This window comes from Phytophthora sojae, assembly GCF_000149755.1.
Source record: "Phytophthora sojae unplaced genomic scaffold PHYSOscaffold_6, whole genome shotgun sequence".
Classification (NCBI taxonomy): Eukaryota; Oomycota; class Peronosporomycetes; order Peronosporales; family Peronosporaceae; genus Phytophthora; species Phytophthora sojae.
The window spans coordinates 2223719-2250866 of NW_009258120.1; the positions used below are offsets into that span (position 1 = coordinate 2223719).

General features: G+C 54.2%; 4 protein-coding genes across 4 annotated transcripts; 1 reads left to right on the top strand and 3 right to left on the bottom strand.

Annotated features, from left to right (window-relative positions):
* Nucleotides 1-1633: 1633 nt before the first annotated feature.
* On the top strand, nt 1634-4138 carry PHYSODRAFT_335290 (hypothetical protein; the record flags this gene model as incomplete). The annotated part of the gene is made up of 5 exons (XM_009532673.1): nt 1634-2543; nt 2605-2811; nt 2852-3283; nt 3361-3443; nt 3536-4138. The coding sequence occupies 5 exons, from the start codon at nt 1634-1636 to the stop codon at nt 4136-4138; spliced, it is 2235 nt and encodes a 744-aa protein (XP_009530968.1).
* Nucleotides 4139-10480: 6342 nt separating this feature from the next.
* PHYSODRAFT_246110 (hypothetical protein) lies at nt 10481-12840 on the bottom strand (the record flags this gene model as incomplete). Its single annotated transcript, XM_009532674.1, has 6 exons — nt 10481-11338; nt 11438-11629; nt 11650-11859; nt 12169-12254; nt 12297-12711; nt 12784-12840. The coding sequence occupies 6 exons, from the start codon at nt 12838-12840 to the stop codon at nt 10481-10483; spliced, it is 1818 nt and encodes a 605-aa protein (XP_009530969.1).
* A 1891-nt stretch (nt 12841-14731) lies between these two features.
* On the bottom strand, nt 14732-15118 carry PHYSODRAFT_513617 (hypothetical protein; the record flags this gene model as incomplete). The annotated part of the gene is made up of 1 exon (XM_009532675.1): nt 14732-15118. A coding segment is annotated over one exon (387 nt), but the record flags the coding sequence as incomplete, so codon positions are not given.
* A 2066-nt stretch (nt 15119-17184) lies between these two features.
* On the bottom strand, nt 17185-22710 carry PHYSODRAFT_562179 (ABC transporters ABCA family; the record flags this gene model as incomplete). The annotated part of the gene is made up of 2 exons (XM_009532676.1): nt 17185-19952; nt 19998-22710. 2 exons carry the CDS (start codon nt 22708-22710, stop codon nt 17185-17187), a joined length of 5481 nt encoding a protein of 1826 aa, XP_009530971.1.
* Between the last annotated feature and the right edge of the window lie 4438 nt (nt 22711-27148).

The following is a 27148-nucleotide window of genomic DNA, read 5'->3' on the forward strand; positions in this document are numbered from 1 at the left end:
CATAACGTGAAAATAACACATCAGCTTCGTAGCATTTGCAACACTGGGCACGTTCTCGAGAGCCAAGAATTGAGCATCCTCAGCATCGCTCATGGTTGCATCGATACGAAGTGTTGCCCCTCGAACATGCCGAACGACGTCAGCAAAACTGCGCAAGCACTCGGTGTATTCATGTTCCGTGCGCCGACTCACCACGAAAAAACCCAACTTGGTATGAACGCCCTCGGTCCGTGAAGCCGCAAGTTATCACTGGATAGCCCAAGTCGCTAACCTTAAACGTGGCATCCGCATGGAACTGCACAAAATCACCCGAGTGGCAGAACCGTAGGCAGCTATCGATAAATGCGAGAGACGTCACCCCAATAATGAAAGGATCGTCGTCCTCGCCGGACCCCACATAAACAAAGCCATCCGTGTCCAACTTAGGTCCAAACAGAAAAGCGGAATCTGGCTGAAGTTCTGGTTTGTAGCGGCGAACGCGAGCCATTTCATGCACGGCCTTGATTGAATTTTTGGCGCCCTTCGAACGCCGGTGAACTTTCAGCGCATTTTGAATCTGGGAGAGCTTTGGCCATCCGCCTTTAGATGGCTTGATATTTGCTTGCTTCTTGAGATGTGCCAGAATAATACGTGGGGCGTTCCCAATCTCATCTTATGCCGCGATAAATGCTTTGTGGTGGAGTCCCTCAGATAAAAACTAATAAACTCCCACACGTGTCCTGCCACGCAACTACGGGGGGGTTACCCCTGCAAGCCAAATACCCAAAGACAACGAGAACTAGTCCCGAGATCTCTAGGCCTCACCTTGTGTACCCTTGTAGCAAGACTCGGATCTTTATCTAGCGTAATTCCTAGAAGACGTGTAATATGAAGGGGTGAATATGGGGTTCCTTACACTCGCAGGCAGAGACTTAGGTTAACTCTGCCGCGGATGCACTTGTACAGCGAGGTAACTCTTCCCACTGTACGACAACTTGTTGTACAATATGTACGAGATCTACTGGAGATCTCCTGCCGCAGCTAGTCTGCGGGTCCAAACCAAAGTGCGAGACGCACACCAATACCTTACTAAACCGTTTAGAGTGTCCTACTGTCGAACACTGAGAGCTGATCTCCTGAGTCCAGACAATGCAACACACTACGCTACTAGAAGGTTACCGGGGAGGCCAAATCAATCCAGAACCCCGAGTACACTTCACAAGTAGGTAGGAAACAGTACGTAGGCGCTAACCGCACAACACAAAGACTAATATGAAGAAGTACCTTGTCTCGTTGTTGGAAATTCTGAACTGAACTGCCTATCTACCGGCGGCTCGTCTGCCGGCCAACCAACCAACCAGTATCCTGCACGCCTTTACCTCATGACGTCATCTGCTGTCTCCGTGCGGTGTCATCGTCCTTGTTACGGGCCTCCCCGTTCTGGATCTCCGTAAATACGCCATCGGGTTTCGTAATCAGTCGCCGGCCTTCTATACGGGACGCCGAGCTAGGGTGTCCCATAATTCAAGTGGCTCACCTTCGGGTAACCTCCGGGTCCATCGCCTCACAATCCTTCAACCCGCATTACGACATCCGCCCTCTCTTCGCGTGAGGCTATCGAGCAGGTGGCTGCCACGCGTAGAACTCCTGCACCATGTCTGCTTCTCCACCCACGTCGTCGCCTTCGTCGTCGGCCGCCGGCGTCCCTCGGCTGAGTGCTGCCCCGTCGTCAAGCTACAGCCACGGAGATTGCACCGCCTGTCACTCCCTTGATCGATCTATACCGACCGCGGCTCCATACTCCGGTTCGCAGCCATTTCTATCGGAACGCGCGCGCATTATCCAGGCTGCTCAAGTCACCGCGGCCCTCAAGCACGAGGTGCTGGATCTCCGGGGCCGTCTTGACGTCGCCCAGGATCTTCTTGAAGCATCTGGTCGCCACACTGCAAGTCTTCATCGATCCATCCATGATCGCGATCTGGAGGTTCAACGCGTGCGCAACGAAGCCGACGGTCGTCTCCGAGATCTCCAGCAGGCCCTGAACACGGAAGTAGAACGCCGTCAGCAAGCCGAAGCTGCTGAACAACAAGTACGCGCAGATCTCGCACGGGTCGCCGCTCGCTCAGCTGATGCCGATGAAGTCACTCCGTCCGCTGCAGCATCGCCCTCTAACGTCGTCCCCAGTCAGTTGGAGATCGCCCTCGGAGATCTGGATGATCGAGCCGGCAGATATCAAGGCTACCTGGACCCCTCATCGGTGACCCCAGGTGGCCGACTGTTGGCTGCCAGCGAAGCTGCCACTGATGATGATCGGACTAGTGACGGACGCGCGGGACGTGCCCTGCAACGATCCAATGCCGAACGAGACAGATCTCGCAATCAATTGCGCCAAGCGGAGGCGACAATCGACAGGTTGCAGACCGAGTTGGCGCAATCGCGCACGCTGGTCAACAAAGCAGCGCCACGGATGGACGCCCTTCGCTTGGATGCGTCCAAAGCTCGTGAGGACGCAGAAGCAGCACGCCGAGAAGCGGCGGCGGCGTCGAAGAAGGCGCAAGGCGGTGGTAAGTCGCCCCAAGTGCTGAGGTTGTTGATGTTGCATCACTAACGCCTTGATATCCACAGCGACAGCGTTATCAGATCTCGCACAGCGGCATAAGGTGGCTGGGAAGCGACTGGTGGAGTTGGAGAGGAAGATCACTCGGCTGACTCAGCATAACACCGTTCTACGGCGTGAGAACGTCGTAGTTTGGAGCATCGTCAGGCTGATCTCGCAACAGCTCAGGATCGCGCAGTGGCTGCAGGTCATGATCGCGCGTGCTAATGTGGCGGGTTGACTCTTGTGCTGACCTGTGCGTTTATTGCTTTGTAGAACGAGAGCGAGCGGAGGCCTCCATCGCTCGCGACGACTTGCAGGCGGAGCTGGATGCGAGTCGACAGTCGCTGCTGAAGGAGCAGGCTTCTTCTGCTGATCTCCGCAGCAAACTAGCGGAGCGTGAGGAACACCTTGGAGCGTTGCGCAACTTGATCAATCTGGTACCTGCGCCGACTCCGCAACCTGAGGTGGAACGATGCGTGGCGTCGGCCTCTTCCAGTTCGTCTCTTGCCGCACTGGCGTCAACGGCCACGAGCCTTGTCTCCTCTGATCCTCCAGCGCGAACATCTTCGCAGCAGCTCCCGTCTGGCTCGGCAAAGCGAAGTGGAGATATCTCTTCTGATCCAACGTCACAGTCGAAGCGCGCAAAGCGCGCCGTTGCGACTACCGAGGGAGCGCCAGCTGAGTTGTCTTCCTCTACGGCGATGGGTACGTAGCTCCTCCTCATTGTCAGACAAGCGACTTTCATAGATCTCCGTCTGACAGCCCGTGGATCTCCGTATCAGCCCGAAGCCCATTCACGCACGCAATTCCACCTGAGTCCAGCGAAGCTGCGCGCCCTGCCGATGTCACGCCGTGGCTGTGGGAGGTTGTTGCAGGTCACCGCCTTGACCAGCTTACAGCCAAAGACCTCGCTTCGAAGTTCTTACCATGCTACCCGCCGGGGTGTGCAACCCTAAGAAGGGGGAGCTGGCCGTTCCTGCTGACTATCGGCCCTGGCCACAAGTCTCGGTCGAAGCTTTATGCAAAGCGAGTCCCTGGAAGATCTTCCTGGATAACATGCCCGACCCAGTCTCGTTCGACATTGGAGATCCCCGCTTCCAACCTCTTCTGGCCATCATCCGCGATGTGCTGGCTCGGAACGATAATCGTGGCGCGCTTGTGTTCTGGGAGATCACCCACTCCATTGAGATTTCCATTTCCAAGGCCAGCGCTGAGTTTTGGGAGGTGAAGTTCACTTCGGATCGTAAGAATCGGAGATCCCACTTTGTGAAGATGCTGCTGCCTGTGTTCGAAGAGGTGGCCCGCCTGTGCAAGGCTCATGTGTGCGACTTGGACATTCTTCTGGAGCCATTCTTCCTGCCGCTGATCGAAACGTGCCCGTGGTTCCCTAAGGGAGCTTCTGGTGCCTCTGGAGATCTGTTACACGTCTTACGAACGACTGACGATGCGGAGCCGTGGCGCCTGTTCTACTGGAACGCTCGTGCCAAACACCCATCGATGAACGAACCCATCCACACGCGCCTTCGAGGCAAGTTCAAGGCGACCTCGTCAATCGCCTAGCCTGAGTCAGCTGAACAGACCTAGGAGGACCCCCGGAAATCTCCAACGTCCGACATTTCTTCCTTCACCAATGTACGTAGCTAGTGGGTAGTCTCCTCGAGCATGCATCTTCTTTATCGACATCGTAATACACCGGCTTCGACTCCATTTCATATCACTCCCGCCCCACAACTTAATTGAACACAGTCAATGTCATGACTGGGAGATCTCCCCAACTGGAGATGTGAAGGCATGTCGTAGGTCGCCGTGCATTCTGGGAAGTGATTTGTGGTGATCAAGGTCATAGCACAAACTCCAGGCGTAGGACTGCACTTAGTCCGACGGCCACTGACCACGCCTTCACGCCCTCGGTGTCTCCTGCACTGCGGCTCCGGGCTGGATCTCCAAGTCGGCGATGACAGCGATCCGGCCAAAATCGACGGAACGCGAAGGTAGTCTCCGACACGAACGGTGCCGGTTTTCACCATCGCACAGGCCCAGAGCGTCGTGGCGAGCGCGTTTCAGCAGCCGTCGGACGCGCGTTCGCACCCCAGGTGCCTCCAGCACTGCGACACCGGGCTGGATCTCCAAGTCGCCCCCGAGTACTCGTTCGTCGAAATTCTGATGTCCGACCAGATCATCACAACTAACCTCGTTTCTCCATTCCATCGCGCGATCTTCTCTCCATTTCTTCTTCCACTCAATCAAATGTAAATGTGCAACAAGTACTATCCACCATTACGGATAGCGTCCACCACGCTACCCCCCAACACCGCCTCACTCTTCGGCGATGTCGGTCTCTCCACGCGATTGCATCACATGGAACCTCTGCCGGCTCCGTCGCTTCTGCTGGAAGTCGGACAGCGGACCACCACAGTTCAGGTGTTCTTCCTTGACCCAATTCGTCTCCGCGTGGTCCTTCCAACGCACCAAATATTCCTTGAGCCGTCGACCGTAGCGGGTGCGTCTCTCCGTCTTGGCATCCAAGATCTCTTCAACTTCATACTCGTTGTCACCGCGAGTTTGTGCCTCCCAGCTATCCTCGGGGAGAAGTTCTTCGTCAAAGTCAAATCGTTCGCTTTCATCAAGAGTGAGATCTTCGGCGGGTCGTTCGGGGAACTGTCGGACCAGCTTCAGCTTCGAGATGTGTACGATAGGGAATAGTCGGTAGTCAGTCCCGCTGATTTCCAGCTTGGCAGCGTAGTCGCTCACCATGGTGGCGACTCTGAAAGGCCCATGCCACATGTGAGCGAGCTTCCGAGCGTATCCGACCTTGACTCGGTCGAGGTACAGTCACACCTGCGATCCCTCCTTAATGGGTGACTCCGGTACGTTCTCATTGTGGGCTTCCGCGCGACTCTCACGAGCTTCGGCGAGGAGACGACGAGTCTCTGTCTGAGCACGTTGGTATTGGCGTTGGATCTTGAACCTCCATTTCTGTGGGTCGAGATCTCGGCTTCCGGTCCCTCCAACAGCCAACGATGCTTCAATAGTCGTTTTAGGGTCCCACCCGTGCAGCAAAAAGAATGGCGTGTCCTTGCGTACTCGGTCGTGCGATGTGTTCAACGCAAACACCAACCGCTCCGCATATTCATTCCAGTCCTGTTGGTTCTCGTCTTCAACGTACATCCGCAGAGATCTGGAAATAGTCTGGACCATCCGCTCCGCTGTGCCGTTTGCTTGAGGTTTATACGCGAGCGTAGATCGCTGACGCTGGCCCAGCAGCGTATTAAACGACCGGAAAAAGTCGGACATGAAGCTCGGTTCCTGATCGTGCCTGATTACTTCGCTGGCTCCGTACCGCCGAAACACGCATTCCTCGTATGCCTCAGCCACTGTTGGTGCGGTCCTGTCCGCGTTTGCCTTTGCCACAACGAGAAGGTGAAGAGATCCACGAAGACTAGGAGCTCTGTGTTGCCCTTGAACGACTTCGGGAGGGTGGGGATATGATCCATAGCCACGACCTGGAAAGGGTAATTAGCGGCGATATTGCCCGGCGATCGCCCCGGCAAGGTGGGTTTTCCTTTTCCCGTCTCGCAGTCGACGCACTCCCCGACATACTTCTGCACACTTCGGAACATACCTCGCCAGTAGAAATGCCTCCGAAGCTTTTGGAATGTTCGGCTGACTCCCTGATGACCTCCCTCCACACTTGTGTGGAAATGATGCAGGAGATATTCGTGGAGTGTACTCGGCATTATCAGTTTCACCATAGATCCACGGTCCTCGACATCACCACCGCGCCCCTCGACTGGACAGTACATCAAGAGGCCATGCTCGTCGACCTCGTAACTGCCAGCCAGTTTACTGCACGTCTTGGCTTGACGGCTCGAGATCTGAGAGAGATCACCGTGCAGGAAACACTTCAGTGACCAGATCCACACCTCCTCGTCTTGAGCACGGCAAATACGTTCCAAGCGCAACTGCTTGACGACGTCTTCCTGCAACACGGCTGGTGCGACAGTACGAGATCGGCTTCGCGTGACAGCGCCTACCTTCGGATGGGCGTCACGTTCTTCGCGCGTCTTGAGGAGCTCGTCCAGTCGATTCAAGGTCTCGAGGTCCGTGTAATCGGTGTGACTCGCGACAACTACCCCGGCACCACGCTGCAGCGCCTGTCCCGCCAGCATATCCGCGGGTTGGTTCCAATCGCGTTTTACGTGGATGAGTTCGCATTGCGGCCAAGACCGCAAAATCACTCTGGCCTTCTCACGCAAGAGCTGGAGTCCCGATGACTTGCACTCCATCTCTCCACGCAGTTGGCGGACGACTAAATTGGGGTCGCCACACACAATGAGACGGTCGATCTGGAGATCGGCAATCAAACGAAGTCCGAGAAGGAGGCCATGGAACTCGGCCTCGTTCACAGTGAGGTCCGGTAAATAGCCAGATTCAGCCTTGACAACCTTCCATCCAGGAGCATCCCATACCACAGCGCTGAAAGCTCCACCAACTCGTTTCGGCTTGGCCGATCCGTCAAAACTGACGACGCAAACGTTTTCTCCGGGCGTAAAAGCCGGCATCGGGATAGCCAATGCTCTCGCCGACTTCTTCTGCGGAGAGATCTCCTCCAACGCTGCATCCATCTCTGCGCGCGGAGTGATACTGGCGGCAACCAAACCTAGTAGCTCATCTTCGCCTTTCGTTAAACGTTCGATCTCTAGCGAATGGGGGGAGAGCAGCGCCGCCCACTGAGCTAGCCGTCCCTTCAAGCCTTTCGCGCGGAAGAGCCATGCGAGAGTCGTGTGTCTGGTGAGCACTCGGATGTGTCGACCACTCAGCATGGTGTAGCAGCTATCGAGGATTCTTAGCAGAGACAGTACTTCCTTCTCCACAATGTCGTACCCGATCTCGTGAGACCGCAGTGTCCTACTCGTAAATTTGACGGGTACGTACACTCCATCACGACACTGAAGGAGAGAGGCAGAGATCGCCCACTTGCTTGCGTACACAATCACAACAGGATCCAACTCTGGGGCAAAATGGTAGAGCATGGGTGCGTTGATCATCTTGAACTTCAGGGTATCGAAGGCTCGTAGCGCGTGGCCCCATCTCACAGTCGCCTCGTGATTTCTGCTGACGTTTGTGGCTCGACCCTTGATGAAATCGGAATCTCCGAACTCATACAACACTGTGGCATATACTGCGAAATCTTCGATGAAGCGATTGTAGTAGTTGAGACTGCCGAGGAATGACTGGAGAGCCTTAAGCGTTTTGGGAAACTTCAACGCCTCCAGACTTGCAAAATCTTTCGGCTTGGTAAACAGGCCTTCACCGGAGATCTGATGCCCCAGATAGTCGACTTTGCTCATACCCCAACTGCTCTTCTCCGCGCTAATAGACAGATTCCAGCGGTCACAAACCTCTAGGAGCTTCTTGACCTTCTCACACAGTTCGTCCCACGACCTTGCTCCAACTAAGATGTCGTCGATGTAAAAGCGACGCCCCAGCACCGACGGCAGCGATCGATCTTCAGGAACACCTTCCTCGAAAATGTTGACGAGATCCGCGCGATCTTGACCCGGCGAGATACGCAGCACGCCATATAACGCATTGTCGATCAGCCGCTGATAGATTTGGGGGGCATTCTTCAGACCAAACGGCATTCGCAGCCATTCGAACAGGCCGAAAGGCGTAATGAACGCGGAGATCTCTCGGGCTCGATCGGTCATACTCACCACCCAGAACCCACTCGCCACGTCGAGAGAACAGAACCACAGCAAACTGTCGAGATCTCCGAGGAGGTCGTCAATCAACGGCATGGGGTAGACCATCAGTCGTGTCAGAGCATTGACCGGACGGTAGTCGATACAGAGTCGGACGTCCACGCCGTTCTTCTTGACGACGATAACGATCGGAGACGCCCAAGGAGAAGTGGAGATCCGAATAATCTTCGCCCCCAGTAGCCCCTTGACGAGTTGGAACATCTTTACGGAACTGAGGCGGGATCCGGCGACAACGCTGAGCCACCGGTCGTGCACCACCAACGTCGATGTCACAGATCGCCCCCGTCGCCGCAGGGGGTAAAGCATTCCCTTTGCCGATGAGAAGGTGACGCCGCTCCCAAATGATATCACGCAGACGATCAATCTCCTCTGCTGTGTTCTCAGTTGGATCCCCGACCTTGAGAGCTTCTCTTTTAACTTCTGCCGTCAGGGAGATCTCTGGTAACTCCGCCATCTCCTTTTCGATGTCTTCCTCAGTGAGATCGGCCCCTTCATGAACATACTTCGCTTCATCCATGTCGGTTGCATCTCCGCCTTGGCTTGGTCCGACCTGGGTCACTGGGAGGATTCCGCTCACCGGCTCCTCTTCTTTCTCGTCGTCGGTCTGCCAGTCAAAACTACCCCAGCTACTAGTAGACTCAGCGCTTTCGGACGCACAGCTACAGCTGTCGCTCCAGTCGCTTTCAACGATGACCGACAACGTGCGATGAACCATTTCCTCGGTGGCCGCGGCGTGTATTTTGGATTGTGGCATGAGGTCAGGGGTATATTCTGGGAACTCCTTGCGGAGCTCGGCCTCAGCCACATTTGCCGGAGTCGACGCCAAGCCTACCGGTGTTTCGCCACTGTTCGTAAAGGATAGGCCGCTCTCCTCGCCTGTGTGAGTTTCCGTACGCGGTAGACTGGAGTCATCGCTGTCCATACCAGCGATCACCTGATCGTGATCGGTAGAGATCACGTCCTCCTCGGTTTCGGTCACCCTAGTCGGATCAGTCGAACTTTTCATCAGCTGCATTTGAGGATGTGTGTCGTCCAGTGTGAGTCGCGTGCATTCTTCTGACGTTGCTGCTGCTTCAACGGTCTTCACTTGTGGAGGCCGTGCTAAAATCGCAGTCGGAGTCCGGTAGCTAGGACGCTCGACCAGCGGTCCAGACTCTTCAACTTCCGCTTCGTTTGCATCTCCAGTGTCCACAGCTGCTTCGAACGCAAGTGTTTGCCACTCCCGATAGCGGTTTGAATCCTTCCTAGCGAATCCAGGTCGACGCGGGATCTGCCCAACGGGTAACCAGATTGCCAAACACACCAAACGATCCAGTACCAGGCGGCTCGTGCTGATGTTGGTGATCCGGAGGTATGACTTGTTACTGAATCCACCATTCACCACCGTGATCACCCATTTTTCCCCTCTCGTTACCCACAGTTCAAACCGCTTGTTGTGGGACTTGAGTGAGATCTCTGTCCATTGGCCAGGACCGACTTCATGGAATCCCGTTGCGTAGACCGCGTCAGCCTTGCTGCTATACAGTGGCTTACGGTCGGTCATCTGGATGCGAACTTCGTCCGGCAGACAGAGCGTTCCGTCAGCCAGGTCCAACCTCACCCCCGCAGGAACCATAAAATCCATGCCGATAATGACGTCTTGTCCTGAGAGATCTCCAACCCACACACGGAACTTGTACACCAACTCTCCAGCCAGAGTGAGCTTGACTTCTACTCGGCCTTCTGTGCGGTACACAGCATCCCACACACCAACACAATCCATTGTCTGTGTTGTATCAATTTCACAACCCACCTTACGTGCAAAGGTAGAGTCGATTATCGACACTTCGGCTCCAGTATCAAAGAGTAGGACGGCACGGACATTGTTGACCGCACCGGTCGCCTTCGACTGCTTGAACCACTTGGAGGGAGTGTAATACTTCCAGTAACCTCGGCGTTCACCCGGCGACAGTCGAAGGGCCATCACACAAGGGCGACGCGAATAGTCATCTTCATCCGAGGTAAGAGATCTGGCTGTATTCACCGCATTACAGGAAGTCTGGGTCTTCTAACGCTCGCGCCTTCCTCTGAACATATGCATAAATGCAGAACTTCGATCGCTCGTCACGTACCAGGCTGTTCAGGCCTGGCGAGCGGTCTAGTTTAACGCCTTCTCGACGCTCTCGGGCAGCAGTCCGGCATGGCGAGTCGGGTTGTACCATTGGCGAACAGCATAGAAGAAGTCGCCGATTTTACACAGACCTGCTTTGTGAACGTCTCCACAGCACTTGCAGACGTAGAAGCACTTGTCGGTAGGATGGCCCATGCGTCCACACTGCTGGCACGTGAGCCTCTTCCAGCACCCGAGATCCGTATGCTTGCGAGATCCGCAGTGTGAGCATCGAGTGCCGTACTTCGGGCGCCCCAGTTGGTCTTCGCGGTCTTGGCGCGCCCCTGGCTGTTCACCATCTCCTGGTGTAGGCGTCCTGGCTGCCGAAAACACGTGCGCTCTTTCGTCTTCAGATTCGCTATCAGAACTGCTTGATTCGCCCTCGAACTCGAGATCTTCTTGATCTCCGCGGCGTCCGCGACCGGTAGTCACAACCCGCACCGCCCTCGAGGAGGCTGCAGGGGCGGGAGCCTTTTGGCGGTATTTCGAACCTTGGGTCTCAATCTTGCGGCGTTGGTGGCGGCGTCGCATGGCCAACAGGACGCCTTCGAGAGCTTCTGAGTCAGGCAGCCTCAACACTACCAGAGATCCGGCGAGATCGTCATCTTGGACTGTATCGATGTAGTGGTCGACGTGTTCACGTCGTTGTTCCTTGGTGCCATCATGGATCTTCAAGTTTGCACGTATCCCGGCCAGATTCAGCCGGTATAAGTAATCCAGTGGGTCTTCCTGACTCCCGCGCCGCATGTGGTAGTACTTGCGCGCGAGGGACATCCCTTTACCGCAAAAGTGGATCTGGAACTGTTCACCCAGGTCAGTCCACGACGCGCGAGCGGTGCGGCTCAGCTGGTAATACCAATTGCGCGCAGGGCCTATCATCAAATCGGCAAATGTCAAGCACATCTCGTCTGGCTGCATCTGATCCCGTCGGAAAGCCGTTCTAACCTTGTTGAACCAGGCTCGGGCGGCTTCTTCGTCATGTTCCTTGCCGCTGAAGTCCTTCAGTTCGGACACAGCCGATGCTCGCAACCTAGTCGCCGTGGACACAGCTGCGACACGACCTCCGGTTCCGCCACCTCCACCATAGCCGAGGTCATCGGATAGGTCATGGAGATCTCCTTGGTATTCCGGTTGTGTCTGGGATCGGTAACCGATACGTGGCCGAGCGGGAGACGCAGTGACGGGTTGCATCTCAACGTCTTCAGGCTCGTCTCGCTCGTTCGCAAACTGGTAAAGAAGGTCTTGAGCCACACCGCCGGGGCGATCGGGCTCTGTTGCAACCTCTTGAGCCTCCTGGATCCTCCCACGTGGTCCTCTCGCTGGGCGAGTCTGCGCAATATTTGACACTTGCGCAGACTTCCCGCGTCCTACATCGTTTGCAGCGATCGCTGGGATCCCTTGCGCACGTCGTTCTCAGCGGGACACACGTGGGGCCGGTGGAGGTTTCTTGGTTGAGGTAGTGCTCCTCATGAGAGCGTCACCGTCATCTTCAAACTTGAAGGAGATCCGCGAATCGTCCAACCGAGGAGGTGTGAGGTCTCCGGTCGGCAACGGCGCGGATGAGTCATCTGCACTCGGGACAAGCTTATGCAACACTGCGTACACCCGCGCGAGCGTAAGGACGGTGGTTTCCAGATCGTACTCCGTACATCGGTGGAGATCCGCTGTTCATGTACCTTGAAACCAGCATCTTCGAGCACGCAGAACAGCATCGTGACGGCGTGAAGCGGATCTCGGATTGTTAGCGTGCGCGGGTTGCGAACTGGACCCGTGAGAGGCCATGGCATCGTCAGCCCCAACTTACGCAGGAGCGGATCTCTCTGGAGCAGGAGCGCAAGCTCTTGACGGAAGTAGTTGACTTCGGCTTCACGAAATCGTTTGTCTTCATCGTGAGTATCGTTGCTGGGGCCATGGACCGCTAGCGCCGAGATCTCCAATTTCTCCGTTTTCTTCTCGGCTTTCTTCTTCGTATCTTCGACTTCCATGTAGTCCATCGCAGCGTCTAGAGCATCGCTTCGGGCAGCGGGGTCGCGGATGACCCCCTTTAGATGCTCGCGCTCCAGGTTTCGACCTCGCTTTTCAGCGACGCCGGGGTCCCGCTTAGCAGCAGGTCCAATGGAACTCGGTTTTTGGACCGAGTCCCGGACGGCTCCTTTCGGAGCCTTAACGGGGAACTTCTCTTCGTAAACGAAATCCTTCGGCTCAGGCGTCCCCATTGCCTGTCCGTCGGTGGACCTAGTGTTTTCACGTTCAACTCCCGCCGGTCCCAGCGGAGTTCCGTCTTCCCTTACCTCACCCTTCACCTTCACGTCCCCTCTCGGACTAGTAGATCCGGGCACGCGCACCATTGTGGTGGAGTCCCTCAGATAAAAACTAATAAACTCCCACACGTGTCCTGCCACGCAACTACGGAGGGGTTACCCCTGCAAGCCAAATACCCAAAGACAACGAGAACTAGTCCCGAGATCTCTAGGCCTCACCTTGTGTACCCTTGTAGCAAGACTCGGATCTTTATCTAGCGTAATTCCTAGAAGACGTGTAATATGAAGGGGTGAATATGGGGTTCCTTACACTCGCAGGCAGAGACTTAGGTTAACTCTGCCGCGGATGCACTTGTACAGCGAGGTAACTCTTCCCACTGTACGACAACTTGTTGTACAATATGTACGAGATCTACTGGAGATCTCCTGCCGCAGCTAGTCTGCGGGTCCAAACCAAAGTGCGAGACGCACACCAATACCTTACTAAACCGTTTAGAGTGTCCTACTGTCGAACACTGAGAGCTGATCTCCTGAGTCCAGACAATGCAACACACTACGCTACTAGAAGGTTACCGGGGAGGCCAAATCAATCCAGAACCCCGAGTACACTTCACAAGTAGGTAGGAAACAGTCACAGTACACACGTAGGCGCTAACCGCACAACACAAAGACTAATATGAAGAAGTACCTTGTCTCGTTGTTGGAAATTCTGAACTGAACTGCCTATCTACCGGCGGCTCGTCTGCCGGCCAACCAACCAACCAGTATGCTGCACGCCTTTACCTCATGACGTCATCTGCTGTCTCGGTGCGGTGTCATCGTCCTTGTTACGGGCCTCCCCGTTCTGGATCTCCGTAAATACGCCATCGGGTTTCGTAATCAGTCGCCGGCCTTCTATACGGGACGCCGAGCTAGGGTGTCCCATAATTCAAGTGGCTCACTTTCGGGTCACCTTCGGGTCCTTCGCCTCACAATCCTTCAACCCGCATTACGACAGCTTTCATCGGCTGAGTCACGACTGGCCGATGCTCCGCAGTACAGGGAAGAACACCACGGGCATGTGCCTGCTCGTTTACAGTTATCTGCCACTTGTCCTGAGCTGTGCAGTAGAACACCTTCCAGACCACGCCACATTTGCCAAACTCGCGACAAGTGCTGCTCAAGCACCGAAGACGTCTTTCTGTCATCGTATGTTCACCAGCACAAACACGGCAGTTGTCAAAGTCGACCTTGTGAAATATCGCCGAGCAGCACATCGACTCGTCACGGTAGTCATCGAATTCCCCCGTGGAATTGTGCACGGCTAGCTGATGCCAGCCAGCCATGGCCGCTCCTGAACGAAAACCTTTGTCTGCAGCCGCCCGTATGGTAACTTGGCCAGCACAATTAAGCTGATATTTATATGCCTCACAGTGGTTAGCGGTTATATTGGTGCCCCACAATTATAGTCTCTCCCTGTTGTCACTCCAACTGTATGGTGCAAACTCATATTTATATTCACTCCCCATGTACGTATATTTGTGCCTACAAATCTGTATATTTTAACACCATCGTCAGCTCAGAGGCGAGAGGACTCGAGACTCGAGCGTTGAGCGGTGCGCAAGGTCTACTGGGCAAGGAGGTTAGTGGCTCACTACGACCTCGACCCAGTTGGAGCGCTGTATGTTGATGAAGCTGCGATTGGGCACGTTCAGCTCCTGACTCACGGTCTCCATCAGGATCGACGCCGTCTACAGCAGCAGCAGTAGCAACAGCAACTGCAAAGACGTTCATTAGCCAAGTATCGCTGGTTTTGGATCCCTCTACCTTCACCTAACGACGAAGCACCGGAAAATTCGGGCAGAGATACGATAACACGAGATACCAAAAGAAATATGTATGAGAACTATCGCGTTAAGGCTTTTCTGTAAGTTTGAAGTGGCTGAAGATTATACCGTCCTTTAAAACTATGTAGAGAGGTGGGTCGGTGGTGTGAACGTTAGCGTACGAAATGACTGTGAGCCAAGCAACCACGACAAAATGGATCATCTTCCTCGTCGCTGACGTTCTCCACGCCGTCCACACCCTCCAGCACGTCGGGCGAGCCCGGGTCGGCGTACTCGAGCTCCAGGTCGGGCGAGCCAATGGGCGACAGGAACTGCAGCTCCTCCTGCTCGTCCGGGTGTCTTCCGGCGGCGTCGAACAGCTCCAGCGACTTGCGACGACGCAAGCCACGCCTCGCGGGGTTGTTGAGGTGCGTGTGCTTGAGCTCGAGCGCGGCAAGGCAGGACTTGCACACCACGTCCATGCAGTGCGTGCACTTCTTCTTGGAGCCGAACACCTTGAACTTCTTGCCGCATTCGTCGCAGGTGATCGATGATCCCAACGCGAACTATGTAAGGTAGGACATTTTTTTACTGCATGTATTTACTACTAGCCTTGTTATGTTTTGAACGGTATCATAATGCCACTGCGGCCATACAGTCGTCGTTGCTTAGTCACGGCAACAAGGGCAACCTGCAGTATGGTATACTGTACTTGGACGCTTATTCTAGGTCTACTACTAGAAGAGCGGAAACTGTGAAGCATGGAATTTCAGGACTAGCATGCAACGCAGAGATACGTGGACATCGAGAATACTTCATCAGTGCTCCACAAGTACTCGTCACGTAGAAGATAGCGAACTATCTACTTCAAGTACTTAAGTTTTAATTATGTATCCCGAAGATTGAGCTTGGAGATACTTCTATCATTAATGGATACCTGTCTAACTCCTCCAATGTGTAAGCTATATAAATTATACAGCAACAAACTGTTTGTGAGCACTAGCGTTTGCTTAAGTTCGTGCTCCACTCTGCCCCACTCTAAGAAAGTAATTATCACGACTCCACCAAAAAGTTGTGCAACTTTCTCAGTGATGATGTGGATCATGCTGCGTTCATCAAACACAACACCTAGTGTCCTCGCCCCATTATGTTTAAACATAGTAAAGTTAAGATAGTCGCTATGGTCTCAAACAGCTTGATGTAGGTTGGAGTTCCTAGCTTGCTTCCCAGCCACATCATCAGTGATGGTCCGCTGGAAGTAGCGCGTACCACACGAAAAAGGCAGTGCGAATCATTTGTTTATCTGTGTAGCTTTATGATTGTGACAGAACACGAGTAACTTTACAGTGTGAATACCATCGATGCAAAGCCTTACCTCTGACTTGGCATTCAAGTCAGCAATAAGAGGTCGACCTTCGCTTGAAAGGGTTACCTGGACTGAACTGAGCTGTGTTGGCTCAGGTCGAAGTAAAAGATGTTCACTCCGCCCCCTATATAATTTAGTGTCCTTTATTCAACAGCTTGCCTAGCAGTACAGGCAGCGTGAACGCACTCTGCTGAATGGTGCATGTAGTTGCTGTTGAAGTTGCAGAGCCTACTCGCTAGTGCAAAAATTCAGTATTGCAAATGTTCGGGTTTCGTCGAAGTTGCCCAAAGGTGCTGAAGGTGCTTGAAGTTGCACGAAGTTGCTCAAACGAAGGTGCTCAAAGGTGCGCAAAGGTGCACGAAGTTGCGCACCTTTGGGCAACTTTTTTCGACCAAGGTGCCCGAAGTTGCACGAAGTTGCTGAAGGTGCCCAAACCCAAGTTGCTTTAACGAGAGCCCGTTTATCAAGAGAACGACAGTATGATTGTGACTCAACTGTGGCCAAACTGATTACATTACTGTCTTCGTGGACCGTTCTGTATTGGCTGACAGGTTTGAATACAATTCAAATGGAGTCGCAAGGACCTTCCTCCACTGGAGCGCAGCAGCAGCACGAAGAAGATGTCGTGTAGGATGTCGCGGGCCTCACCGCGGAACACCTTGACAGACTTGGGGTTGCCCCTCTCCTCAACAGCTCTTTGAACTCGTCCGACGTGCCCGTCGGCGCTGATGGCCCTGCGGAAGGCGACGTTCTATCATCGAAGACAGGGCTCCTAGCGCTAAACTGCGTGCCCGAGGTGGTATATATTTGAGGCTGCTACAGTAGTCACCACGGGGCGCAAATGTTAATTAAACTTAGTCACTTTTAATACTGGGATAGCAGCCCGAATTGTAGTCTAGCTGCGGATTCTGCTGCAGAAGGCACATTATACTGGGAGCACCCGAAGAATGAGGGGGTGGACGGATTAATTGGACGCGTAAGCGTAACCTGGCGCAACCTTCGTGCTACACGAGCCAGAAGAATGTCGACCGAGCAGGTTCAAAGTTGCAGCAAGACAGACTGAGGCAGGAAATGCACATCGACATCAACAGCCCCGTGCACCAGCTTCAGAAAGTGAACTGCGGCGCGGCACCAGCGTTTTATATTAAAGGTGTTCCCAGCCAAGTCGAAGACGACCTAGTTTTGCACGTTTTCTATCAGCTGATGTTAATATATTACTTTATATAGCGCATTATTCATTCATGCACACACTAACTGTGCTTACTCCATGTGCATTCCGTGCGCGACGCCCTTCTCCTCGTCCTGCTGCGCTGCCATGTTATTGAAAATGTGTTCCAGCGCCGTCTCACTCACGCTGTACTCGTCCACGTTCAAATCCGCGCGCGTATGTTCGAGCGCACGGAATATTTCGGCCGGACGCAGCAGTGCGTCGCTACTTGGTCGATGCTTGGGCACTTGGAAGCGGAAGTGCTCGCCCTGCTGCTCCGCGAGGACGCTGCCCGGGAACGTGTCGTGGAAGAAGCTCTGCAGCCGCTCGCTGTGCGTCTCCGAGACCCACCACGAGCAGAAACTGTCGACCGAGATCGCACCCTGAGCTTCAAGCTGACTGCTGAGCAACCAGCCAGTGCCCGAGTGGTCCAAAATGCGAGAGCCGCGTTCAGACGAGCCTAGCGCCGTGCACAAGTCTTGGATGTTGGCGCTTGTGATCTTTGCTCCCTGAGTCAGGCTCTGGCGCTGGCTGGTTCGGCTGTTTCGATGCGCTGAGAGACTCCTCTCGGCTGAGAGGAAGGCCACCATTTGGTCCATAATAGCAGTCAGCTCCGCATCATCTGGATTAGTTGAAGCCGCACGTAGCGTGATCTCCACCGTGAATCCTCGACCAAACTTCTGCTTCAGGTGCTCGACGCTGCCAAGGCATTTCAACCGGCCACTCACGAGAATGCCCACCCGAGAGCACAGCGCCTCGCACTCCTCCATCGAGTGGGTAGTGAGCACCACACAAGCTCCACCGCCGCGATCTCCTTCCCGATCGGTAGAACACACACGCGCGATAACGTCCCACATCTTCCGTCGTGAGCTTGGGTCCACGCCTGTCGATGGTTCATCAAGGAATACGACACGAGGACGGCCCAACAATGCGATGGCCGTCGAAACCTTGCGCTTGTTGCCGCCACTAAGACCCCGCGTGAGCTTGTCGCGGTACTTCGTGAGGCCCAACTCCTGAATCTGCTCCTCCACTGCGGTGTTCACGAAAGCCTCGGGGATGCCCTTGATCCGGGCGTACAGCTGCAGTTGCTCCTTCACAGTCAGCAGGTCGTGCAGCGCGTCGAACTGCGGACAGTAGCCCATGGTCTTCCGTGCTGCAGCCGAACTGGTTGACAGGTCGAAGCCGCTCAGAGTCACGAAGCCCTGCGTGGGCGCCAGTTGTCCCGTCAGCACAGCCATCGTTGTCGACTTGCCGGCGCCGTTAATACCCAAGTAGCCGAAGCACTCGCCGCTCTTGATGGACAGACACAAATCCTTCAACGCGACCTTGGCCCGAGGCTTGCCGGCGTACTGCTGGCGCAAGTTCCGGATGAAGACGAGGTCGTTCGGCTGAGGAGGCTCGTGCTCCACACGCTGCCGCTCGTGCTGCACGTCATCATCCTCTTCCTCTGTCGCCTCGTCGGAGTCCACACCCACCGCACTATGATGCTGCTTCTCCGAGGCGGTCTGATTCCACTTGACCGAGCGGTTTTCAAGCACGAACACGAGTGCGGTCAGCACTGCTGCCTCAACCAGCGTGTACAACAGCGGGGCACCGATGATCTCGATACCAAAGGGCTGTCGTACGCAGCACGAAGGGGTCAGGCGGTCCCAGCACTCCGTGCATTCCTCTTTGCCGAAGCCTTCAAACAACCCGAAGAACGACGGAGACGCCGGCATCCAACGAGCTGAACCAAACAGAGCTCGGCGACTAACCTTCCGCGTTGCCAGCTCGAAGATACCGTTGTTCAGCGTGTACCCAGGGAAAATCATGAAGATCCAACGCAGGTAGTTCTGGTCCAGGGAGGACAGCGTTAAGGTACCGGAGATCGTGAAGTTGACGATGCGGCACATGAACGAGAAGATGCTCAACAACCCGCCGGTACCGAGGGCGAACACCAGCAACGCAGTCTGTGCCACGGCGTGCTTGACGTACCTCCTCGAGAACAAATAGGCCAGCGGGATAATGGCCCAGACGTGGGCAATCACCAGCACGATAATGGCGAACACATCGGCTGTGCTTGCGTTCGCTGCGCCGCTCGGCGTCATGGACAGCGGGATGATGATCGCTGCGGCGACGATGGGGATAATCGTGAGGAGGACATCGTGCGTCCAGCACGCCATCCAGTACGCGGAGACATTGGCGCCACTGATGAGCTGCAGGCCCTTGGCGTTCTGGATCGGGTCCTTCTCACGAACAACGAAAGCCACGATAGCTGCGGGGATGAACGCGAACGCCAGCATGACGACCAGAGCCACTAAGAAGCCGTTTAAAGTCACCTGCAACTTGGCGTTGTTCTTGGCGAGGCAGTTGCTGTTGTAACATGGCGCCGAGCCGCACGTGTTGCACGGGTACCAAGGCGAAGCGACGTTAGTGGCATCGCAGCACACGTTGACATCGCAGTTCACGACCCCGAGGGTGCAGTAGTCGAAGCCCCGGGAGCCGTAACACGCCGAGACATCATAGTCGGGATCAATGAGACTGCTGAAGTTCGTAGACGCCGCACATGTGCTCTGCTCCGATTCCGTGGGGAGGCTGGAGGCGTAGTTTGGGATGAAATCTGCCACTTCAATTTCTGGTAACACTGCGAGGATGATCAGGAAGATGAGAGGGATCCCAACCGAGTAGGCCAATGTCTTCTTGTCTCGCTTGGCGATCTGGAAACGTTTCTTCGTCAGCGCAGAGTACTGGGTCCACATCGACGGCTCAGTGATAGGAGGCGCAGTCGACGGCAGGTTTACCGCTCCTCCTGTCGACACCAACTTCAACGACGTGGTACGGTCTAGCACAGACGTGGACGGCTTTCGATCCAACGTAGGCGGCATACGCTGTTCCTCTTCATGGTCCTGAGAGATCCGCAAGAAAACCTCCTCCAGCGTAGTCACCGAAATGCCGTACTGCTGCACTCCAAGCTCATGCATCTCCGAATCCAATTGCTCCAGCATAGCGGGGAATGCCTCCGACGACGCAGTCGGCAGCTGGAATACGAGCTCCGAGCCGGAACTACTCAGGCGCTTGACATCGGGGACGTATTTTTTCAGGAAGTTCTGCACTGACTGCACGTGGCACGATCCGTCCGCCGCCTTGATCATAGTCAGGTTGTACCCTGCACCGAAGCGGTTCTTCAGGAAGAGCGATGACCCAGCGCAACGCAGTTGGCCGTCCGCCAGAATCGTGATGCGATCGCCCAGAATGTCCGCCTCATCCATAAAGTGCGTGGTCAAAACAATGACTCGGTCCTCGCGGCTCTGCTGGAGCAAATTCCACGTGAAGCGCCGGGAATACGGGTCCATGCCCGACGTGGGCTCGTCCAAGAAGACGAGCTTGCTGCCGCCTAGGAACGCGAGCGCTACGCTGAGTTTGCGCTTCTGGCCTCCAGAAAGCGTCTTCGCGAGCGCGTGACGGATCTCTGTGAGTCCGACATCCTCGATCATCTTGTCCACGCTGCTCTGCAGTTTCTCTCGCGGCACGTGCTTCATGGTTCCGAAGAGCAGCAGGTGCTCCTCCACCGTCAGATCCTGGAACAGAACGTCGTGCTGGGGGCAAATGCCGATAACCCTCCGCAGCTCCTGGAAGTCGTGCTTGATGGAGCACCCGTACAACGTCGCGTCTCCTGCCGTGGGCGGGGTCAGACCTGTCAACATGGAGATGATCGTCGTCTTACCTGCGCCGTTGTGGCCCAGCAGCGCCGTGATCTGTCCGCTGTACATGGCCAGATCCAGTCCAGCGACCGCCACTCGCTCCTCGCCGTCTTCTTCCAGCGGGAATACCTTCCTCAAGCCGCGGATCTGCAAACACGTGCCGTTGCGCTCCTGCATGGCCAGCGCCGCATTGACCGGCTCCACAGTCGCATCTTCAGCCACCTGCTCCGGCGTCTTGGCGCTTGGACCTTGTACTCCATCCACCAGCCGCGCGTAGGCCCCACCGGCTTGAGGCGACAGCGCGTGAGTATCCGTGCTCGTCGATGGTACGTCGTCTTCAGGGGCGTCATCAATCTTACTAAACCAGTAGCTCTTCGTGAACAGGAAGTACCAGGGCTTCCTCACGCCGTACTGCTGCGGTAGAACCTGCTCCAAGTACCATCCGAGCGCCACAAGGATCACAGAGTCGAGGATCAGAAACAAACTCATTCTAAACGCGCTGGGCACTGTCACAGGCTCTTCCCGAAGCCCCACGGAGTACGCGAAGCCCGTGCCGAGCTGCGCGCGTCGCAGAATCTCGTCCACTGCCAGCGCGAACGCCGTGGGAGGCGAGAGCGCGGCCCAGTAGCGCGGCGCGTTGGTGTCGGCCGACTGCACGGCGAAGTAAGGGAAGAACAGGATGAGCCAGAGCAAAACGGACGCGATGGCGGCGGTCCGGGACTTGTTGAAGAACGGCGCCACGAAGTACGAGAAGGCCGTGATGGCCACGCTCAGGCTCCAGAAGAGGAACACGAGCGTCGCATACTCGGTGGTGGGGAACACGTTGCCGTACTTGAGCTCGGCGGAGATGGCGAAGGCCAAGGGAGTGGCCAGCACCGCCGTGGTGAGGCACCACGAGAACAGCAGCGTGGCGTCCGACAGCCCCATGATCTTCATGACCTCGCGCAGGCGGTTCTCCTTCTCGATGACCATGGTGGTCGTGGTCGTGGACACAAACTTGATGTAGCTCACGAGGAAGAAGAGCCCCAGCACCGACTGGCCGCCCGTGTAGAAGGACGTCATGGTGGAGGACGGCCCGCCGATGGCCTCGAGCCCCCAGACCGCCAGGTCGCTGCAGATGAGCGTTTCGTTGGCCTCCAGCTGCGCCGCCTCGGACGTGAACCACTGCGAGCGCCAGCCGCCCGACAAACTGTCCAGGTTGGCGAGCAGCAGCAGCGCCGTGGACAGCAGCACGGGCAGGAAGAGCTCCACAACAAGAGACACGGGCCGGCGGCGCCGCAGCACCATGTTCTTCCACACGAGGTTGGTCACCTGTCTCCACGTCTGCGCCAGGCGGGCCGCGGGCCCCCTATAGGCTGAAAGCGTCTGGAGTTTGCTGTTGTTAGTGTTCTGGTTGTTGTGTCTGCGCGCGTACAGACGCGAGAAGACCGCGACCGCTGCGATGACGGCCACGACGACGGCGACCACCGCGATGAGGAGGGAGTTGGCGGTCGAGAGGCCGCCGTCGCACTCGCTCTGGTACGTGAAGACGCTGTCGAAGAGCTCCTTGCACGAGGCCACAGCGCTGGACGACGTGTTGCAGGCCTGGAGGGAGGCCGCGGCCGCGCAGCACGACGCCGAGGCGCTGGACGACTGCTTGGAGCACATGACGCGGCACACGGAGTCCCCGCTGAAGTCGTCCGAGGAGCTGGCGGAAGACGAGGACGTTGAGGAGGAAGAGGAGGAGCTGGAGTTGTTGTCATTGTTGTCGAGCAAGTCGGGCGGGAGGAGGTCGAAGAGCCCCGAGTTGGTGACGCAGAGGCCGTAGGACAGGTCGTTCTCGATCACGGTCGTCACGCAGCTCGAGAGCGCGGTGAGCGTGGCGCTCTCGGCGTCGTCCGAGGACCCGGCGTCGGCCATGGCGTCCGTCGCGGATTCGATTGTGAGTGACTGAGCTCATCGATCAGATGTCGGTGCACGGCTGGCGAATCGATTAAACCCCCCGGTTTCAGCAAATCCAAGAAAATACTGTGAGATCGCGTAACCTGTGAAGATTAAAAGACGCAATGTTGAGTGGAGTATCAGTAAAGACCTGCGTAAATAAGTTTTACGCTGAGAGACCATATTTACGGAAGCGAGAGCAAAAGTGGACATCGATTGCTTGATCGTTGGACAGTTCCGTTAAAACGCGTGCGGACCGACAAGCCGCGTTGCCGGAAGTCAGCGTTGAGTTTGCTGCTCTAACAGTGAAAAGAGGTCGTGAGGCAACGGCTCCTTTCCCCGGTGACAGGGGGCTGGCTACAGCGGCCTCCTGAAAGCTGGTGGATTGAAGCAGCTCATAGCGGCGCCAGGTTAGCATGGCTCGCGCCAGTCGCGCTTCAACGCCGCTGGTCGATCGGCGCAGCTGCGCGGATTGCTTCGTCCGCGCCAAAGCTTACGCCGCGGATGGATTGCATTTCCGGTGTGAGGCTGGAACTGTGAGTCTCTTCCGAGGTCAACGGCAGGGTGAAATGAAGACAGACTGGAAGTTGCTCTCGGCACTGTATCCACTTTCGTGCCGGCCGACTCACAACTGAAGCGTCCCAAGCCAAATGTGCCCCCCTGCCTGCACGACGCCGCCTGGACCGCCGGCAAAATGACCCATTGGATCGAACTTCGCCGCTTCATCCGTTTCCTGTCGACAGGAAAACCATGAGGACGGCACTGCCACCTCTGCTACCAACCGGTTCCTGTACAGTACAGCGCGCGTTGGGCAGCAGCAGCAGCAAAGCTGCTGCCGGCAGCGTCCCCATTCTCTTAGCGAAGGCTAAGAGCACAACGCTCAGGGGTGTAACACCCTTTGTTCTCTCAGCGAAAAGCTGAGAGCCAGCAGCTTTACGCGACACATCAATGCATTTGCCCCAATGAAGCGGACCATCGAGGCATCATCTACAGATCGCTCGCAATTCAAAGGCGATCTACTACACTGCTACAACACTCTCCTTCAATACTAGCTTGCAATCCAAGCCGACGCACAGCAATAGTAGCTGTAGCTGCCGACAATAATAGCCGATGCCTAAAGGTCGCGGCGCGATGCTGGGCGCTGTATAAAACAAGATTCCGTCATCATCCGAAGTGCCGAGCATTAAACCCTCCGTTTTCACAGGTTTTGGCCAAAAGTTGACGCAATCTTTCGTTTAAAACTAAGGCGCGCTCTGCACGCATGCTTCTCTCAGCGAATGATAACTACAAGTTGTTCTCTAAGCGGATAGCTTGGAGCCAGCGTCATTTCTTGTCAGACCATCAGTTTAATACATTCGGTACATTTTAATATGAACCAGAGTATCCAAAATCTCATGGTATTACCGGTATAAAGCAACCGGATCGATGCTTTTGACGTGGTTTTGGATTTGGAATAAAACTTAAGCAAAACAAAATGTGCGGTTTAATTCACACCCACCATTACGATGCATACTGTGGTACTGTGCGACGTTGGGGCTCATGCAGGCTGCGGAATCCAAAACGGAGTGCGCATGGCGCGACAGTAGTGTATGCAGTGTCCGGACGTCGCACCACAGTAGTATGCGTAGTGTTTTCTGGACGTCGCATCATATTGAGTACCAGTATCTACATTGATATAGACGGACAAGTCCATGGTGGTGCACTTTAGAGTGCTCGCTTAGATGGGCGTGATGTTTGCTGCAGCAAGAACCTAAGTAAAGCAATATGAACGCATGGCGCAGCGAAATTAGCGCCAATTTGCACCGCGTACTTTATAACTGCAGTAACGTGTAAACTGCATATGTAGTTCGTAAAAATAGAGGTATTTTACTAGGTGCGGCTCGCGAAGAAGTCTCGTTGGATGACATTATACTGGGTTGCAACAACTCACGCACCATGGAGTACTGTAGACCTTAACAGTTTTCTTCCTGATCGTGGGGTGAGCAAAAAAAAGATAGTAACAGAAATAGCGATAACAGTATCAGTTTCAAAGTCAGTAACTAATAGCGGTTGCAGTAGCGGTGGCATTGACAGTAGGGCAGTTGCAGTGGTAGCTGGCAGTGATCGTGACGCAGGCGAACAATTCCAATAGCAATATACTGAATAAAAATTATTGTGCCTTTCACTTATTCTGCCGTGATAATTCTGGCATAACTCTAATCCGTTATCGACCTTAATTATACCCCGAGTTAGCTAATTCCCATGTTAATTCCGGGTCGTCCCTCCGTGGCCGAATTAGGAGCGGCGATGGTGAGGCCGACTCAAGGCGGAATAAGCTAATCCAGCCTTCGTTATTAATAGAGCGATTGGCGGTTTCCTATCCGCCAATCCATGCCATTCTGTTCGTATCTCCGTCGATTAGCTGATCGCGGATGTTAGGGGAAGCGCTCACAATCTTAGGCAGAATTAGCACTAATAAGCGTTGATCACCCATTTATGACTCTAATTCCGCCTGAATTAACAGCTCACCCGCCAAAATACGTGAAAGGCACAATACGTCATATTGATATTACTTACGCAGCAGTACAAGTCACACACATTATTTGGAAAAGAGGAGAGTGATTTACAAGGGTCTAGAGGACGATAAGATCATCGATAATGTTTGGATCGCGTCGTTTTCACCACGGTGGACGGCGATATTCAGATGGCATCTACTTATAAATTTAGTTTGAGCAAGCCATGAAATGCCCCGTGATATTATGCAGCAAGCCAAGCAGTATGGAGTAGATTTTGGCAGTCTTTCTCAGGCATGAAAAAGAAAGCAGGAGCAATATCATTACAGTGCCATTATCAATGCTGAGATCGTAGTTGTAGCGTAAATAACAACGGTAGCGGTAGTGGCAGCAGATAATAAACAGTCGCAGTAGCGATAGCAGCAGATACGAACAAGCAATATCAATGACAACATTACTATGACATCATTAACAGTAGTGAAATAGTAGTTGTAGTAGCTGTAGTACAGCTGCTCCAGCTGTAGTTGCAGTAGTGGTAAGAAGATAGTGCCTGTGACCAGCAGTAACGCGCGCCACAGGTAGCATAACAAATGCAATATCTTTAACAATAGTGGAATATGAGTAGTATAGCAATATAAGTAGTGATGAGGTAGGAGTAGGAGCAGCAGCGATAGTGCCAGTGTCAGTGACAGTGGTTGAAGCAGTGGCAGTAGCAGTGACAGTAGCAGCCGCAGTAGCTGTAGCATGGCAGTGGTGGCGACAGTGGCAGTTGCAATAAATACCAATTGCAACATGATGTTGTCAACATCAGGGCCCCTCCAATTCAGTATTATATTGAATTGGTAAAATTGCTTGACAGTAATAATGATTTAAATATGACGATAACCAAAGCTAATTATTATACTGATTAAATATTTCAATTCCATGCGCCTTGACTGTGTTTTTGAATACCCTGAAATCATACGAGCCAATAATACAAATTTCAATGTGGCGCTTGCCAATAACACATATTTTCGTCATATTAATTGACAATTTTCATATTGAAATTTTTTTCATACCCCTGGTCAACATCAATTATAATAGTATGAAAATTTAAGTTTCTTGTAGTAATATGAAGCGTTTCATGTATAGTACTCACAAAAATAGTGGTGATAATGTTAATAACAGTAACAAGTGCAGACTGGCGCTGAGGCGCGGCGCGTCCTAACCGTTTTAGTAGCAAAAAACACAAAATTGTTCGGTCCGCTTAGAGACCCGCACGCGAAGCGCGCCCCAGTCATTGTATCACGCAAATAATACGACGCGTACTATCAGGATCTATGTGCTTCGCTGGAGACCCTATGAGATTTTGTACGCCACCTTTTAGTGTTGTAGTAGAATGTGCTACATTACTTTGCAAGATTTGAAAATTGTAGTTGCCAATGTCACCATAACTATTCTTTTAGCTGCACCAAATATATTAAATGCACGTAGCACTCTGTTATTTAGCTTGACCGAGTGTAACGTTTTCATCCTCAACTCATTTTCATAGCACTTTCTACTGTTTGAACTCGCGAGCGTAGACACGGCTAGTAAGACGATTTATGCTGCGCTTCTAAAAGTTGGCTTTGTGCAAATGCTATTGTGAAAACCGCTTCTTTTGCCTATTTTGGTCGTAAATCGATCGATTAGCACCCTGATTTAACTCCAAATCGATCGCGTCCTGCGATGCAGCAGATTAGGCGATCATTTAATTGAAGTCAAGTCGGTATAGCCGCGTTTGGAGCAGAGTGCCCACCTTTTACTGGTCAATCGCGCAGCCAAGCGATGCATCTAGACCACGATCGATTTCAGCCCTGATTTGTACTCTGATTAATTAAGTAGTTGAAATCTAATAAGGGGTTGCTACAGATGGGCATTTTAGCCGGTTCTCACAATACTTTGTC